We start from the raw sequence: 17,351 nt of genomic DNA, 5'->3' as shown, positions 1-17,351 counted from the left end.
TACCCGCCACTCGGTGAGTCATTGCGATAAGGTAGGCTCCACTCACACGCACCTCACCTCACCTGGGCACACTGGACCCCCATCGGCCCGCTGCCCGTCTGACATTTCGGTGAGGGTCCTTCACCGAGGGGGACATCACCAGTATCGTCATCATCGGCTTCACGCCGTGGATGTCGAGGAAGCTGCACCCCAATTCAATCATATTCACATTTCTGAAACCAAGTGATTTATCATATTTGTAAATTGATACATGTAAGGATAGATCCTCTACTTATAGTGTGTTCGTCTCTTTCTTTTATATTCCGCCGGTTCTCTCGCATCGCAAATGCAAAGGCATACAGCTTTAGTATACTCCCGGTGTCAGTACAATTCTGTTCAAGTTCTTTACGAAACTTCTGAATCTTCCCATCTGTCCAGAAAACATACCAATAGTCAGTCTTCGAGAGTATCCCTTGCACCCTGACCGCACCTATAATCGCGCTGAATCCACCAACGCTCCGCCTATGCACTTGGACTCTATTCTGTTCAAGCCCTTGCAGTCTTTCAAAGCAGTAGGTAGCCTAAGGTATATATTGAAGTCTTGTGGAAGACTTTCAGCCATTCTCCTCGCCAGCCTACGTGTCGACACGTGAGTGCGAAGTAGTTGAGCCCCGTCGCTGGCATGGTCTCCTAAGCGCGGACGGATGTGAGTCCGGAGTAAGGCCGCACACAGTCTTCCGCAACCCAAGTTGAACAACACACCACACAGCCAACCTTGGCAATCCTTGCTCGTTCTTGTCATAGGTATACAATGCTGAATACTCCCGAGCCAGCGACCAAGACCCTCGGATGGAATGTCTTCCCCCTCAAAACTTGAAACTATCAGACACAGCTTAGAGAAACGCAAAAACTCAAGCAAGTTGGAATGGCTCCGTTCTAGATCTCGGATTACAGCCCTACGACAGCACCGGAATCTCAGGTGAGCGTGATGCCTTGCCTCCATCATAGGTCTCTGGCGCATTACCCGTTCTTATATACCCTCATAGAGCTCTCTCTGTGATCCAACACCTATTACAAGAAAAAAGAAAAGACGTGGTAGCAGATATTTCAGTAAATAATGTAGGCACGAATGTGACATCTGCACCTTCCTCAACTTCTTGAAAAAGTCCCTCAGCACCTTCCCAGAAACCGACCCAGACCGCCCACGAGGCTCTATATCTAATGAATCATCACCAAGTCCTCAATAACAAGTACCTGGGCCGTATGGTCGAGGGGTTCAATTCGAGCTGCAGAGGCCCCGACTAGACAGTGAAGTCGCCTGTCTATTTCGGGATCCAAGTTCGAATCCTCGATCGGTCGTCCCATTGTTGTTTTTGATTTTTGATTTTCTTGCTGGCCACCTCCCTTCGTCCCTCCTCTTCTTTCTCAGTAGTCGTGCTAAGCATGGCGATATCAGATGCAACCTGGTCGTCAGAAGGGCTGGATGCTTGTCGCTGGCTAGGTCATCCTCTGTCAGCATAATCCCCTGGCGGAAATTATAAATAGCTAGGGACACTGGACTGTGTAAGTCATATACGGAAATTGATACGATCCTCAATACTTGGCGTTATATAATAGACGTGTCAAGTGTGCGCAATAACAACTAGAGGGTATCATTCTATAGAACTACCTACATCAACCAAAACACAAAACCTCATTTACCCATCTACAAAGTCGCGTTTCTCACAATCCCATTCTCCGTATACAAGTAAGGCGGCGTCTCAGGCGGGCTCCGTCCATTCCGGTACAGCCACAACCTCGAAAGATCCTTCACCTTGACCGTCTTCTTCCTATGCCGTCCCTTGACATGCTCCCCATGGAACTCAACCTCGTTATTGACATCGCGCCCCAAATACGCAACCTCAAACGCCTCGCGCGCGTTCGCCCCGGCATCACCCTGCCGTCCAACCTGGATCTCGCTCTCCATGAACTCGCTCTCCTCCGCGGCGCCGATGAACTCGCCCGTCTCCGGGTCCTTTGCGAGGGGGAACATGCCGTCGAGGTAATGCTGACAGAACTGGTGGCCACCGCGCTCCGAAGCTCGTACGAACAGCCGCCCAATGAAGCGCGGCATGCTGTGATCCGCCGTGAGGGAGGTGCAGAAGTGCAGGACGCCCCAGATAGCTACAAAGTCTGTGGTGTGGGCGTAGTGCTCGACGTGGCCGATGGCGCGGTCCAGTGCGGCCGTCGAGGATCGAGAGGAGATGGAGGACGACTCTTTGGGGAGGCTGGGCGTGCGCGGGTTGCCGTGTTCGTTTTGGCTTCCGGTGCTGTGGCTGGAGACGAGACGCTGTTGACCACTGTTGGCGATTGGCGATATGGGGCTGTCCACAAAGTCGCCGTGGGTTATGCTGGTCGTGGTCAAGGTCATGGCAGCTGGATTGTTTTGTGCGAGGGCCTGGGACATTGCATGGCGATGGGGGTTGTTGAAGTGGTTTGCGGCGTTGCCAAACGTGTAGACCTGGACACTGTTAGAAGTGTTGTTGTACGAGATGTCTGGTGTCACTCACTTCGAGTTTGGCAAGAAGATCTTGTGGCAGTTCTTGCAATAGCCAGTCGAGAACAAGGCCACCCTCAATACCTCCCTGCGAATGCAAGACAAAGACCACCTTGGAGTATTGCGGGTTGTAGAGCGTTTCCTTGACAATTCGATAGCACATGCGTACATCGTAAGTCGCGTATCCCAAATTTCGTTGGATGAGACATTCGACAACATCAAAGAGGATTCCCGAGGTCTGGTTATGAATACCGAGGATTGGCCGCTTGAAGGTGAGAGCGAGTCTGTTCAAATTGTTCTTCATCCAGTGGTCACTGATGTCGTGTTAGTCAGTCTGTTATACCTGTATCTAGTTCCCCGTAGATGCATGTTGAAATGGAAATGCTTTGGGAACAAGTAACAGCAATCGATAACAACTTACCCAACGGCAACTCCATTTAAAAAGATCCATTTCTCGTGAGCGTGCTCTGGTAGCTCAGGTGCGTACTTGGGATCCGAGGTGTAGGTGAGGGTTGGCCCGTTCAGCAATAAGCAGAGCAGATAGTTGACGGCGAAGAAGGCACCGAAGGCGAGGCCGGCGATCCAAATAGGCAATAAGACGGCAAACGGCAAAGCCAAGATGAAGGCAATTTGCAAAACGCACAGAAAGAGGTGCATTCCCACGCAAAAGAGGTTTTGCCTTGTGAAAGCCAACTCATCGAGGTCACCCGAATCGGCTGGGGTAATGGGCCATACGATCCATGGAAGAGCCCAGATGTACTGGGAAAAGTAGTAAATGTCCCATGCGAGCAGCTTCCAGGGAAAATCGGTGTAAGAATAGCTGATGACGGAGCTGCCTCCCACCTGGGAGCCGAGAAACTTTGTCGAGCCCATCCTCTGTTTGTGCAGCTCTGTTCGTTTCTGTTGTCGTGATCGATACCGCACCGCGAACCTATCGCCCAAACCTGGGACGGAGAAGAGGCCAGCGGCCATGATGACGGGTATGGCTAGGACGATATAGAGCCAAGAATAGCCAGATGGCGAAAGTGAAAATGACAGAGAGGGTGATGACAGAAAAGGAATGTGGTCAAGTGACCAGCGGGAGACGGACGGTGGGTGCTCACGCGGCATTATATCGTGGGGAAGGAAGATGGAGATGGAGGGCGGCGCCGGTCAGACAAACGAACAAACTTCCAACCACGAACTAGAGATCCTAGTTCCCCTCGTAGCGGTCGTTAGCATTTCATGGGGAAGAGGATACGACATTTTTCTGCTCCAGAAAAGAAGTAGAGACACAGCAGACACAAGGTGCAGGCAGGGCTGAGTTGGCCTGAACCCGGGCCGGGATAGACGACGGCGCCCATCTTCCATCTTGGCTGGTCACTCGACCAGGGGGCACTCGCCAATTAGGGGGGTCGGTCGCAGCGGCTAGGGCGCCACCCCGCTGCGTGTCCTGTCTTCCCTGTTGCCTTACAGGTCGACACCTACGAAGCAATAGAGTCCGGTGTGTTTTTGGGGGCTGAGACGGGGTGCGAATAAGCGAAGATGCGATGCGATGCGCGAGAGCGAGATACAGTCAGATCCAGGCTGTGCATCAAGAGACCGAAAGTATGCCTCCAGTATCATGCAAGGCTCTGAGATGTTGACAGATTACACAAGCAGATGCCAGTGACGGTTACGCCGGTAGAGTTGCAAACAGAAAATGACAAGAAAGTCAGAGAAAGCAACTGTGCCTTGCGTTGTTGGGGCTGTTTGAGGTGCATGTGGGCGTCTTACAGGCTGCTATAGAAAGAGTGCACCACATGCGCCAACAGCCTTTGAAGGAGAGCCAGCAGACGCGCAAAGGACCCAATAAGAGTGTCCATCTGTCGTCATTTCTGACGTTGCATGCCCAGCTAATCGGCACGTTCAGCCCGATAGAGTCACATCCTCGAGGGTCCAAGCCGCTTATTGCGATCCTCGCCCGGCGAGGCAACAGGCAGCCTTAATTCTGAATTTGCTTGGTGCGAAATGGCAGCCTCGTGGATAATGCCCAAGGTCTGACCGTTCGTCTTGGAGAAGTGAGTGGCTGGATGTCGATCTGGCAGACACCAAGCTGAGTTGTTCGGGCCCTACCGCGTGCAGCTATGCCTCACCAACAATCTAGGTAAATTGACTTCTGACTTCCTTGTCCGTCGAGTGATTCAGGCGTGGGAGAGACACGGAGAGGCTTGGCTGTCAGATTTGGCGCAGCTGCTCTTGTAAGTCTTTCATTTGCATCGTTTGTACTCGTACTGCCTTCCAACGAGGGGATGCCTTGAGCCTCGGAAGAATCGTCGGTCTCAGCCATCATAGCCTGATTTTGAAGCCTCAACTTCATCGGAAGAGTGCATGACTCTGGCGCAGTGCCTAGGAATGTGATGTGTAGAATGATCGCAGCAGCTGTTGAAGAGTTGTTGGGTGAGAGTGGTGAGGTGGGAAGTTGACGCCCAGGTCACTTGGGATTTGGAGATGAACATGAGTTGGTCCGTGCACCAAGCAAGGTCGCGGGACAGAGAGCTCCTTCTCCAACTGCGGAAACAAATCATGTGTTTGGTGGGGCAGTTTGTTGACATTGGAACCTCCAAATTCAACATCAACACTGGACATTAAACCTTCAACGTCGACCGTCCGCAGAGCGCAATCTCCACACCCAAGAGATCGCAAAAGAAGATACCGCCATGTCAATGCTCGCAATCCACCTCGAGCAGATAGCTCTCTCCTGCGAGGGCATCGACTCGCTCCCGTACGCACCGCCCCTCCTCATCAAAAGCACCCTCCCCAAGATACCCTCACTTTGGCCTCCCATACGAGACATTCACTAACATACCATGACAGCTTCCCGCCCCCCAAAATCTTCACAAACGCAATGCTGTACAACACCGACATCACCTCCCTAATTCGCGACACCGAAGCCCACGAACGCGCCCTCTTCTCCGTACCCCCACCCCCACCACCGCCAGCAACATCATCATCCTCCCAAAACCAAGAAGCGAAACCCACCACCTCCCGCCGCCAAACCGTCTTCAACGTTGCCTCGGGCGAAGTGACCACCGGCCCCCCGCCAGGAACCTCACGCGCAGCAGGCGGCGGAGGCATAGGCGGCCCCCGCCGCCACACCGCCGTCTCCGCCGTCCTCGGAGGCGACCTCCACGCCCAGCTGCGCCGCGGCGAGCGCCAGGCCGCAAGTAAAGGAGGCGACGTTGACGTCGAGGTGCTCTTGCAGGGCGCGACGAAGCTGTGCGGTGTGTATGCTCTTCCCGGCGCGCTCGAGCGGATTCCGCAGCTGAGGTCGCGGTACGCGCACCAGACGAATACGCTGGCGTACTATGAGGCAAAGGTTGCTGAGAACCAGGCTGCGGTGGAGAGGATGAATAAGGATCATTGGATGGGGGAGGGCGATGACGAGCAGTTTGATGACGACGAAGACGAAGAAGAGGAGGCGGGCGAGGATGTCATGACGGAAGAGGATTTACGGGCCGAGGAGGAGTTTGTGAGGGAGCTTGATAAGAAGAAGCGGGAGCTGCAACAGCGGTTGCGAGCGATGGAAAAGGATTTGGGAGCATTGCTGAACATGTGATGTTGGTTGGAAAACAGGAATGAGGACATTAAACGAGGGCGCTTCTACTACCATGGTTGTTTTACGACATGATACCCCAGAAATTCAAACAAAACTCCATCATGGCCAAACGTATCCTACAGTCCAATGTATCCTTTGTGTGCGTATAAGGTGCCGCGACAACCTCAACACGAAAGACCATCCTGTCCCCCAGCCGCCCTCCCACCCCTCTCCCTCGCAGCAACAATCTGTCCCAAAAACTCACCCACCTCCTGCGCGCCCCCAACCTCATACTTGTCCTCAATCACAAAATGCGGCACCCCCCTCACCCCCATCCGATACGCCTCCTCCACCTGCTTATCAACCTCCTCTCCTCCCTTCCCTTCCTCAAGCCACCGCCTCACCTCCCCCTTCTCAAGCCCACCCCGCACCGCCGCGTCCACAATCATATCCCAGCTCGTCACGTCCCCGTCCTCCTCAAAGTAACTCTTCATAATCGAGTCCACCACCGCGTTCTCCACCTCGGGACCCTTGGTTTTCGCCAGCTGGATCGTCCGGTGCGCGTCCCGCGTGTGCCCGATCTTGCCCCCGAAAGTAAAGTTGAATCCTTCCGCCGCGCCGAGCTTCTTCATGCGCGCGTGCATCATTTCTAGCCTGTCGGCGCCGAAGCGCGCCGCCATGCGCTCGTTGACGGGCACGCCCTTGCGAGGCGCCGTCGGGTCGAGGTAGTAGGCTTGCCAGGTCACGTTGAAGGTGTCGTCCTTGCCGCCGGGGTACGTCTTTTTGTAGAGGTCTATCGCCCTGTTCAGACGGGCTTTGCCGAGATAGCACTGCCAATGATGTTAGTGACCTCATTTTCCGATGGGTACCAAGGCCGGCTTACAAAGGGGCAGACGGGGTCTGATATGACTTTGATGTTAATGGTGGACATCTTGCTTGCTTGGCGTGCGGCGTTCATTCACTTTCAAACTTTCTAACTCGACGATGAGGAGAATTTGAATACACAGATCTTGGTTGAGTGAATTCTATGTCTGAAAATTACGGCATGGGAATCAAAGACGTCAAATATGTCGTAACAATCGGCCTCGGCCTCGATCGAATACGGCGGGACTCCGCCGTCACTGGCGCCGACTTTTCGCTGATTACCAATCAGACCCGGAGCCCGATCCGACCGGAATCATTTAGCTAAAGGCCGGCGGGATTCCTCCATATCGAGACGAGCTTACCCGTCTCTTCATCAGCACCAAAGAGCCCACACCCGCCATTATTCAGCCCAAGCAAAAGTCGGCGAATGCGGGTCTGGGAAGGTTCCGATGGGCGTTCGGCACTCTGCATTTCGGCACTTGATTTGTTACGTTGCATTCATGATTCGTGGAGTCTATGGCGCCCCTTGTTCATTACCACCGCCGAGGGCCCTGCCGCCCTGCCGCCCTTGCAAAGTTGCAGGCTAATAAAGCACAGGCCAGTCAAAAGCTTGTGTCCTCTGTCATCCACTGCGCAAAATAGTTCCGCAAAAGGATCCGCCGCAAATATGTGTGAAGCCACAACTATGAGTATCGTCATGTTCGAGTCGTGCTATCAGTGCTCAATCAACCGAGTAGCGTTCTGTCGCCTCTCGTAATCTTTGGTGATTCCGTGACCGACGCGATTCGTAAGGCTGCCTGCGATGCCTGCGTCTCTCATCTCTCCTCCAGGTTGAAGGGTATATACTGTTGGTTGTCGTGGATGATTCTCCATGACTGGCTGTGCTGGGACTTTGTGACCGTCGCCGCTTGGGTGTAACATCCGGATACTGCACAGCGCGGTCCCAGCTTTCAAGCGACATATAGGGGCTTCTCAGCCACGCTCGAAGCTCATGAAGCAGCAATCGTGTATTCTCTCTGCCCAGAAACTCTTGAATAAGTTCCTCAGCTTGCCCCATGCTGCCTTGCATATCCACAGTCTTCAAGATAGCGATGATGTACTCTAGCAAGAACTCGGCATTGTTGGCTCTGCGACGTCGGACTGGGTCGGTATCTTGCGACCTTGCATCGTGGTCGGGCGAGAGGAACTCAAAGACCTGTAGTTCGCGACGGAGAAATGTACGCGCGCGCGAGACAAGCTCTGCATCGGAGGCAAACATTTGCGGTGTCAAGTCTCTGTATCTTGATATCCTGTTCGAGCCCACGTGCAGCGAGTACAATTGATGTCGATAGACATGCCTTCGGCGGGTGATTGCCTCATCTTGAGACAGGTTGGGTCGAGTTGTCGAAGGCGCATGTTGCCGTGGCCGCCGGGGGCGAGCTTGAGAGTAATATCGCCTCGTCTGCTGGCTAGATGAGGCATTCGCTGTGTGTCCAGCCTTATCCGGGGGTCTCGCTGGGGCCTTGAAGGTCTTCCATTGCTCTCGGTCGTCGCTAAACTCATAACGGACCTCCTTGATCTCGGTCTTACATAGCGGGCATGCTATTTGTCGTTCCAGCCATGTCGCGAGGCAGAGGAAGTCGAAGTTGTGGTGGTGGCAGGGTTGCGCCTCGCAGCCTTCGGTGATCTCTTCGAGGCAAATGACGCAACAGTCTTGAAGATCCGTCGGTCGCGTGGTGATCTCCTGCAGCGTTGTCTGTAAGACGACGGAATGAAGATCTTGTGGACTCGAGTTGTCGCTGGATGTCGCTTCGGCGGACATGCCACAGGTGTAGAGCGTGCTCAAGAGAAAGAAAGTGGTGTATGACAGAGGAAGACGACGATGTCATCAGGTCACTTCAGTGTGACGGCCGTGTTACCTTAATCAGCGGCATGGAAGCAGCTTAAACTCTGATAAGATAAGGAGTTCCATAGTGGGACAATCTCCTCGACCGGTAAGGTACGTACCTAAAGTGCTGCTGGGCGACCGTGAATCTTTCGTGTTTAGTGCTTTTTCCCTGTCGCGTCAACCGCGTTTACTTTCCCTCCACCTTGAAATCCACCCTGGACGTCTTCAACTACGTACCTCAATCCAAACCACTTACTCAACCTTAAATTTGCGCCCTCCCCAATCTTCAATGACGTAGATGCATATTGATCACCGACTGCCTCACAATGAACGACCCGACAAAGGCAGAGTATGAGCTCCAGTCACAGAAACTACGTGCCGAACTCAAGACGTGGGAAACCTCCTGGGCAAAGTCTCACGATGGGAAAAAGCCGGGCAGAGACGACATCAAACGCAACGCCGACATAGGTGAGTATCTTACCTCTGAAAGCACCAAAGCAATCAAAGAGTAACGCAAGTGGCCAGCGCAAAAGTACAAGCAATACAACAAAGTCCGCGACATCCTTTCAGGAAAGATTCCTCCACCTTCAAAAGAAGCTCCCAAACCGAAGAAGCGGGACGAATTCCCCCCTCTCGCGAGAACCCCTTCGAAGAAAACCAAGCACACCGAAACACCCTCGAAGAGAAGGACGAACCCCGAAGATGCTGCCCTCACCAGTACCCCCTCGATCTCCAGAACCCTCTTCAGCCCCGTGGCTCCAAGATCGATTGGACCTACACCACAGCGCGATGGTCGTGTACTGGGATTATTTGACCTAATGGTAGAGCGTGAGCTCGGCACACCGTCAAGAAAGAATATGAACATCAACACCTCTGCCGATGCCAGAGTAATGACGACACCCAGAAAACGAGCGACACCCATGGACGAGGAGGAGGATGGGAAGTTTGGACGGACGCCAATGTCCACGAGCAAGCGACAAATGCTGGACAGCTTCATGACACCTCTGAAGAACAAAAACGTTCCTGTAGCAGACGCCAAAACACCCACAACTGTTTCGAAGCTTCAGTTCAGCACGCCGTCCTTCCTCAAAAGACACACTCAACCACCACCGAGCAAGAGCGATGACTTTACAGCGCCGCCCTTGCGACTACCTCGGAAACCACTGGTCCGTGGCCTCAGCGCTATTGTGGCAAGTCTCAGAAAAGTGGAAGAAGACAACCTGGATAACGAAGATGAACTCGAGGCTCTGCGGGAGGCGGAAGGCGAGATTGTGCAACCTAAAGTGCCTTCTAAGCCGAAAGCGGATATTCTCGCTGCAGACAGTCAGGTCAACCTACCTCTGGGAGGATTCGACGATGAGGCTCTTTACGATAGCCCCGATGAAGAGCAGGTGGGACGTGATGGAATGCTATTGAGGGTATACAAGAAGAAGGGACAGAAACGAACTACGAGGAGATCCAACATGAAGCCTGTCCACGTCAAGCGGCCATCTGCTCCCGCCGAGGAAGAGGCACAAGGAGACGACGACGAAGAAGAAGGCGTGCCCAAAACACAAAATAGTGGGGATCCAGAGGGCGACTACGATGAGCTTGCAGGCTCGGGGTCGGGGTCTGAGTTTGACGAATCGGCGCCAAAGGCCAAGTCCAAGAAGAAGGAAGAAAAGAAGACGGAGAAGGTCGGGGCAGTCAAGAAGGCCGTTAGAAAGGTGAACGCGATGGCGCACACAAATTTCAGGCGATTGAAGCTGAAGAACAACGGCGCGAAAGGCGGGCCTGGATACAACAGCAAGTTCAGAAGACGACGCTGAGTCGACATTTGCATTGCAAGGCGTTTACATGGAAAGCGATATCCCGATTCACAGTACTGATGAATTCATGCCCACAATAGAATATTACTATCATGAATCAGCCTTAGACATGTCATGCGTAATTGGTGTTTAAGGGTAACTCTTCGTAACAGGATTCGCCCGATGTTATATAACTCTGTGTTACGGCAGTGAACGGGCCCCCAGTTGCCGTATCAGGACGAGGAAGTAGAAGGTCGCGAAGTCGCAGCTGATGGCAACCATGAGCCATGATAAACCAGCCGAGAAAACGACACGATTGACGAGAAACCGATCTTTTTGCGGCATTTCGGCTGGAATTTCACCTTCCTTCTCGCTTAGCCACTCCAACTCAGTCCAAAGCGCATCGTCGGTACCATCACACATCTCCAGCTCTACAAACTTGTCAATCATGCTTTGCCCACGATCGATATGTCTTTGGAGCCGTCTCAAGCAACAGTACGACGGGCCGCCCCGCGCCACGAGCATAGTCCCCTCTCCTTTGCACACCACCACCGGCACCTCCCTCTCAAATTCCTCGCGGCGACACCCTTCGCCATCGGTCTCTATTGCATGCACCAGGCAGAGGAGCCGCTTATAGTCCTTGATCACCGCCCAAAGCCAGCAAAACGCCAGCGCAACCTGCAACAACAGCTCCTTCCCCACCTCAGGCCCGTCAAGCTCCTCCATCTGCGCAGCGCAACAATTCCTCAACGCCTGCTGCCGATTCAGCACCTCGCGACAAGACCGCATCCGCGGCGGCGGCGACTTGTACAAGCCCGGGTTCCACTTGTCCGTCTTCGACTCGGCGTGGTCTTCCTGGTGCCATCGTTCCTGCCAGAAGGCGTTCCAGAAGCCGGATAGGGTCTCGGGGGCCGTTTGGGCCAAGGGAAAGGCGCGGAAGAGCTTTGCGCGCCAGACGGAGGGCCAGTCTGTCGCGAGGAGGGTGAAAAGGATGAAGCCGGTGACGTCGCTTGCGAGGAAGTGCGGTGAGGGGGTGTAGCCGTGTAGGATGCTTGTGATGTCGATGTGGAGGTCGGTGAAGCGGCGCTTGAAGTCTCGCTTTCTGGGCGGGTTGGAAGGCTGCGGTGAGGTTTCCATCGTTGTGTCTGTATTTGGAAACTCCTTTTTTCCTTGAAGAACCGATCCATGATTTCGTTTGTAGTTTTGAGGCCCGGGATCTTGGCCCTTTTTCACGTGCGATGCCGTCTCTTGATCATATTTGCATGGTTGTCGCAATTCTCTCAGGTCAAACCACTCAACGGGCTCGCCAAGTCCAACAGAAGCCATGCGCTGGCAGGGCTTTCCATAAGATGCAGAAGCATGTGTTTCCCTTTTCGAATCTCACCCCAAGAGACGCGAGCTTGGAGTGGCCGATGGGCTCCAGGGATGGATGATTGCCTGCCTGTCGTCTGATGTAAGACGGTGCCCACATGTAAGCGCTTATCCCAACCCCTGAGTTCCAACCGCTGCAAGTATGTTCTCTAGCGAGGCGATTTGGTTCGTCTAGGGAATGAAATGATCTGGTTTGATCCTCAGCTCGTCAATGGTCACGTGGCTTGGATGGCCAAGGAAAATGGCGGGCAACGTGAGTTTGCATTATTAGATGGTGGTCAGTACGGGCCATCAAACCTGGTGATAGGGACTTTGGATCTTACGAGGGGATCGTTTTGACTGGGTGACTGGTATCCTTTTGTATCGCCAAATCAAGCTATTTGTCATCCTATTGGTATTAAAGCACGACATATTGAAGATGTTGCAAAGCAAGCGGCCTCGTTGTTATCCGCCGCAGCACTTACCACTTGTGCTTTGACATGGATCACATTTCACCCATGATGCTTTCATAGAGATAAAATTCTCCGCAGGTCATTTTTTCTAGATGGTATCCAAGTCTACCGCACCTCTTGCGGTGCCTCAATCGTAGTCACAACAGGCCCTTTCTCCCCCTCCTTCCCAGCCCCATTCGCCGCCTGAAGCTCATCCCGTGCCTCGGCATTCAACCTCACCCACATCTTTTTCCTCAACTCCAACCCGTCCATAAACACCCGGAACCAAGACGGATCATACACCGGCAGCGCCCTGCCCACTTCACCCTCAGGCTCGCCCGCAAGCTCCCTCACCGTCTCAAAATACTCCTCAAAGTGAGGGTGCACAAGCGAAAACCGAATATCGTCTCCCTTCTCCTTGACCCTCTCCGCCTCCCACCTCGCCTGCTCCTCCTTGGGCGGCAACCTCGCACGCCCAGCTAGCACGCGCGCCGCAAGCACAGCTTGCCACTCGAAAATCTTAAATGTCAGCCCCGCCGCCACGGCGCCAATAAAAAGCAGCGTCGGGTCTGCGTGGTAGATTACGTGCTGGTAGAGCCCCGCGACGCGGTTGTTGCGCAGCTCGACCGAGGGAAGGAAGGGGAGGGTCCAGGTGAAGCCCGTGGCGAGGACGATGCTGTCGACTCCCGGGACGGAGGTGCCGTCTTGGAAGTGGACTGTTCTGGTGGCCGGGTCGATGTGGGTGATAGTGGCGCGGCGGGAGATTTGCGGGTGGTTGAAGGCGCCGTCGCCGAAATAGAGGTTTGCTTTGCGGCCGTTCACGACGGAGTAGACGGGAAGTTTGGCTGCTTTGACGAGGTCGACGGAGATGTCTGCGCCTGAGACGGAGGCACCGACTACGACGACGCGCTGGGTTGGGGGTGGTTAGTGGCTTTTCTTCCTAGTGATGACTGAGAGAGGACTCACCTTGTTGCGGAAGTGATCTCGTCCGCGGAAGTGCTTGCTGTGAATCACGCTCCCCGGCCGATCCCTTTCAAACTCCTCGAGGCCCTCAATGTAAGGCACATACGGGACCCAGTAGTGCCCCGTCGCAACCACAACAGCATCAAAGTACTCAACCCACCAGTCATCCCATTCATCCCCCTCTTTCCTGAGGGTAAGCTTCCACTCGTCTCCGGCCTTCTCAGCGCGCTCAACCGTGGTGCGGTAGGAAACGAAATCCTGGTAGCCGTTACGGTTGACCAGCCCTTGAACAAAGTCGCGCACCACGGTCCAGTGCCGAAAGGGCGTCTCGGGCCCGTGCAGCGCAATCGAGTTTTCGGTGCGCTGTTCGGGGAGGGATTCCTCGGAGAAGGACATGGGGATGGCGTCGACGTTGGTTTCAAGGTAGGGGTAGATTCCGGACTCGGTGAAGCGTGGCGGGGCCGGAGCCGAGGCCGACCCAGCCGGGGCTTTCGGCGTCCGGGAGGGGAGAGTTTCCGGGATCTGGAGGGGTTGGTCGGCGGTCCGGGCTGCTAGGGAGGAGAGGTTTGTCAAATGTGGTGGTGGTGTTTGGTCGCCGACCCTGTGGTGATGGAAGGGTCAGTGCATGTTCATCTGGTTCAAACGCGGTGACTGTCTCCATTCTATCATGTTGCCCGCCGATGAGGTATCTTCGCCATGGAAGGTTGCTTTACTCGGTGACATTGCTGACGTGGTTCATTGGCTGCAACAGTTGGCCACCCGCACCAGCGGTACAAACTCCAGAGCTCCATCAAGGTTCTCATTTTGTTACTGGCTCCTCTGTTCAATGCGGATGGACGTAGTACCTGAACGTATTTCACCAGGAACAGCTAAAACCATCAAGGTACTCCAGATATGCTCCATATGAGTACAACCAGCCCCGCGCAACAGACCAATGGAGATAACTTGCAACAAACGAAAGAAGGACTCACCAGCATCCTCCCGCTGCCTCTCGACGCTCAAACACACGAATGACGTTGAACGTCTTCTCCCGCGCCAGGGCGTCAATGGTAATGGCCCCGGCGGGCCCCGCGCCGATGACGGCAACCCGCTTAACTGCGCCCATTCTTCAGATACTCGCTATTTCCTGATACGCTCTATGCTTGACCAACGTAGAATTGTAAGGACAGTATCAAAGAATCGTAAAAGGAGAAATGAGAAAGAACAGGATAAGGTGCGCGGCACTTGACCCAGAGCGCGCGAAGTGCGAATGCTCTCACTTTTTTAGCTGCCCGCCTCCCGAGAGTTTGGGAGCGGCTTGCAGCGGACGGATGGAGGGGTTCAGAGGAACAGGGGTGGACCCCACTATCAGAATACGAAACAGTCCAATCATGTCGTCGTAAATTGCCTGACCGGGTAGTCGGACAGGGATGCCGGTGCTGTCCGCGGTGGTGGAAAGTCGATTTGGTCATCTTAGCGCCCGATGGCGTTATCGTGCGAGGAAACGTTGTCTCCCGTCGCCCGTCACGAGCATGTGCTGTTATCGATAACACTTATCAGTACCTCTCGACCAGGCGGGATGGAAGGCCATCAAGGTGCGAGCACTTACCTAACGTCGCCTTCTTGGACCCTGAATTTCTTGAGGATGTTCGCAGAGAATGTGGGGGAAACATGGGTACGAGGTCCAGGGCTGGCTAAGGTCATTGAGAACATGGTAGAGAACCTGGATGGCCGACTACACGAGACAAAAGCATTTGACCATGGCATTCCAGCTGAATCCAATGGCCAATATTCGTGGTCCTTCTCTTGTGTATGTGTGTGTAACTGACGTGATCGACAACCATGAATTCTCCGACAGATGAAAAGATGGTGTGCACCACGCCGATGGACCGATCCGTCATGGCGTCCGAGGACAAGCTAGAATGGGATGGCGATGAGGAACGTAAAGCCAAAAGGAAGTAAGACCCCCGCGCCTCCCAGTGACACAGAATTTTAAGCTTAAAGTAGCTTCATGGGTTGAATAAGGCTAAACTACTATGTATGGTCTCAGAATCGACATGACTGTGTTACCGCTCCTTGTCTTGGGTCTGCTCATGTTCCAGCTGGACCGCATGAACCTAGCTTCCGCACTTACAGCCGGCTTCGCGAGGGATATCAACGTCAGTCAAGATACCATCAATCTGGGAAACCAGCTGATGTTCATGGGCACCGTTGTCTTGGAAATTCCATGTAACTTGCTCCTACAAAAGGTGCGTCTGTACAACCCAACACCCAACTCATCTCACCTCCCCATTTCAGTCTCACTTTCAAGTCCCTACTACTCAGGAAGTACCACGCTAAATCCCAAGTTCAACAGTTTGGTCCCCGGAAATGGATCTCCTTACAAGTCCTCCTCTTCGGCACCGTCGCCACGCTACAGGTCCTCGTCAAGAACCGCGCCGGCTTCCTCGCCATCCGCCTCATGCTCGGCCTCGCTGAGGCGGGATACATACCCGGATCAATGTACACCCTGTCAAACTGGTACCCAAAACACGAGCTGGCGAAGCGCATAGCGGTTTTCATGTTTGGGCAGTTTGGCGGCAACGCCGTGAGTCCACTGCTTGCCTCTGGGATACTGAAGTTGGCGGGGACGGGTGGGTTGACGGGTTGGCAATGGCTTTTCTTAAGTGAGTGGAGATACTCTTCTCCTTCTTCTTTTCCCTTTTGTATTTTTGTCACCTTCATCCATTTGATTTAAGGGTCACTGTTAACAACGTGTCGTAGTCGAGGGCCTGGCAACCCTAGTCATTGCCATGATGCTCATCTTTCTCCTCCCCGGATCCCCCGACACGCCGAAACCCCTAGGAAGCCCAGGCCTGGTTCGATTCTCGACAAGACAACAGCAGACCCTCCAACAAAGAATTCAAATCGATGAGCCCGGGAAGAGCGATGGAGTACACGGTATCGAAATCCCCTGGGCCCTCGTGTGGAAGACAATAAAGCACTACAAGAGATGGCCGCACTACGTATCCACCTTTTGCGTCTTCTCGACGTGGTCGCCGCTAACGACATACACCCCTTCCATAATAATGTAAGTCCATTACCCTTTCCTTCCCGCAAATTGAAGTAGCGCTGTGCTGATTTGTCTACCTCTACCAAAAGGGCCCTCGGTTTCGACCGCATCAGCGCCAACGCCCTAGCCGCGGTCGGCGCGTCTCTCGCCATGGTCGTCGTCTTTGCCTTTGCCATGCTGAGTGATCGATCGAATAAGAGAGGGTCGACGGTTTTGTTGGGACATGTGTGCTACCTAGTCGTACTCGTGGTGGCTCGGACCGTGCATCCGCATGTTGGGAAGTGGCCGAGGTGGGGGTTGTGGACGGCCATCAACGCCTTTGCTGTCTGCTACCACCCGGCGCATAATACGTGGTTGCAGGTTAACTGCCGTGACCCCAGAGAACGGAGCATTGGAATCGCGTAAGTACTCGCTTCATCCTAAAAAAAAAAAATAAGCAGAAGCTGACAGACGAGGAAGAATGTGGGTGATGTCTGCCATTAGTGGCTTGATGGTGGGATCACAGTATTTCAGGGGTAACGATCTGCCTTTGTAAGTTTTCTTCCCGCCATTTTTCCACAGCCTTTTACCTGACTAGATTTTAGCTACGATAAAGGCCTTTTGACAATGATCATTATGGTCTCGGTCGGTATGGCGTTTGCTTTATTGCAGGAGGCCGTTTATATGTTGCATAACAGGCGTGTGGCGCAAGGCAAACACCGACCCAAGGACGGGTCTGAGCCGTATATTTACGTTCTTTGAATCGATCGATCAAGCATAAGCGGCGTTTGACTATGAGTGATGGACTTGATATGATGAAAATTAGAAAAAGGAGTACGGTACTAGGTAGTTATTTGGAGAGTTGGGGATAGAGACGAGGAGCTGAATGGCGATAGGCTTGCGGCTCAGAACATAGACAAAATAAAGAATGCCCCACGATTATAGAAAAATCTATGCTTTGCAAATTTCGCGTTTTATGTACGAGTT

At 53.6% G+C, this 17,351-nt stretch overlaps 8 protein-coding genes across 8 annotated transcripts; 3 read left to right on the top strand and 5 right to left on the bottom strand.

Annotated features, from left to right (window-relative positions):
• Nucleotides 1-1,684: 1,684 nt before the first annotated feature.
• BDZ83DRAFT_719712 (uncharacterized protein) lies at nucleotides 1,685-3,487 on the bottom strand (the record flags this gene model as incomplete). Its single annotated transcript, XM_060512206.1, has 3 exons — nucleotides 1,685-2,479; nucleotides 2,529-2,829; nucleotides 2,937-3,487. 3 exons carry the CDS (start codon nucleotides 3,485-3,487, stop codon nucleotides 1,685-1,687), a joined length of 1,647 nt encoding a protein of 548 aa, XP_060364828.1.
• Nucleotides 3,488-4,725: 1,238 nt separating this feature from the next.
• Nucleotides 4,726-6,174, top strand: BDZ83DRAFT_327217 (DASH complex subunit Spc34). Its single transcript, XM_060502397.1, has 2 exons — nucleotides 4,726-5,258; nucleotides 5,351-6,174. Exons 1-2 carry the CDS (start codon nucleotides 5,194-5,196, stop codon nucleotides 6,090-6,092), a joined length of 807 nt encoding a protein of 268 aa, XP_060364827.1. The 5' UTR covers nucleotides 4,726-5,193; the 3' UTR covers nucleotides 6,093-6,174.
• An 82-nt stretch (nucleotides 6,175-6,256) lies between these two features.
• On the bottom strand, nucleotides 6,257-7,002 carry BDZ83DRAFT_577901 (DSBA-like thioredoxin domain-containing protein; the record flags this gene model as incomplete). Its single annotated transcript, XM_060505069.1, has 2 exons — nucleotides 6,257-6,901; nucleotides 6,955-7,002. The coding sequence occupies 2 exons, from the start codon at nucleotides 7,000-7,002 to the stop codon at nucleotides 6,257-6,259; spliced, it is 693 nt and encodes a 230-aa protein (XP_060364826.1).
• A 654-nt stretch (nucleotides 7,003-7,656) lies between these two features.
• BDZ83DRAFT_719709 (uncharacterized protein) lies at nucleotides 7,657-8,736 on the bottom strand (the record flags this gene model as incomplete). Its single annotated transcript, XM_060512205.1, has 1 exon — nucleotides 7,657-8,736. The coding sequence occupies one exon, from the start codon at nucleotides 8,734-8,736 to the stop codon at nucleotides 7,657-7,659; it is 1,080 nt and encodes a 359-aa protein (XP_060364825.1).
• A 248-nt stretch (nucleotides 8,737-8,984) lies between these two features.
• BDZ83DRAFT_621864 (DNA replication regulator SLD2) lies at nucleotides 8,985-10,706 on the top strand. The gene is made up of 2 exons (XM_060508294.1): nucleotides 8,985-9,270; nucleotides 9,328-10,706. The coding sequence occupies exons 1-2, from the start codon at nucleotides 9,129-9,131 to the stop codon at nucleotides 10,608-10,610; spliced, it is 1,425 nt and encodes a 474-aa protein (XP_060364824.1). The 5' UTR covers nucleotides 8,985-9,128; the 3' UTR covers nucleotides 10,611-10,706.
• BDZ83DRAFT_621862 (uncharacterized protein) lies at nucleotides 10,707-12,367 on the bottom strand. Its single transcript, XM_060508293.1, has one exon. It carries the CDS (start codon nucleotides 11,913-11,915, stop codon nucleotides 10,791-10,793), a length of 1,125 nt encoding a protein of 374 aa, XP_060364823.1. The 5' UTR covers nucleotides 11,916-12,367; the 3' UTR covers nucleotides 10,707-10,790.
• Nucleotides 12,368-12,481: 114 nt separating this feature from the next.
• Nucleotides 12,482-14,577, bottom strand: BDZ83DRAFT_621860 (uncharacterized protein). The gene is made up of 3 exons (XM_060508292.1): nucleotides 14,326-14,577; nucleotides 13,358-13,955; nucleotides 12,482-13,300 (listed from the first exon to the last, which is right to left on the bottom strand). The coding sequence occupies exons 1-3, from the start codon at nucleotides 14,457-14,459 to the stop codon at nucleotides 12,518-12,520; spliced, it is 1,515 nt and encodes a 504-aa protein (XP_060364822.1). The 5' UTR covers nucleotides 14,460-14,577; the 3' UTR covers nucleotides 12,482-12,517.
• A 415-nt stretch (nucleotides 14,578-14,992) lies between these two features.
• Nucleotides 14,993-17,320, top strand: BDZ83DRAFT_621853 (major facilitator superfamily transporter). Its single transcript, XM_060508291.1, has 6 exons — nucleotides 14,993-15,291; nucleotides 15,384-15,582; nucleotides 15,690-15,999; nucleotides 16,097-16,403; nucleotides 16,475-16,786; nucleotides 16,845-17,320. Exons 1-6 carry the CDS (start codon nucleotides 15,176-15,178, stop codon nucleotides 16,918-16,920), a joined length of 1,320 nt encoding a protein of 439 aa, XP_060364821.1. The 5' UTR covers nucleotides 14,993-15,175; the 3' UTR covers nucleotides 16,921-17,320.
• Nucleotides 17,321-17,351: the final 31 nt, after the last annotated feature.

This window comes from Colletotrichum acutatum (genome assembly GCF_030867785.1).
Source record: "Colletotrichum acutatum strain CBS 112980 chromosome Unknown BDZ83scaffold_48, whole genome shotgun sequence".
NCBI classification, from domain to species: domain Eukaryota; kingdom Fungi; phylum Ascomycota; class Sordariomycetes; order Glomerellales; family Glomerellaceae; genus Colletotrichum; species Colletotrichum acutatum.
The sequence above is the reverse complement of the archived record's forward strand: the minus strand, read 5'-3'. Positions and strand labels throughout refer to the sequence as shown.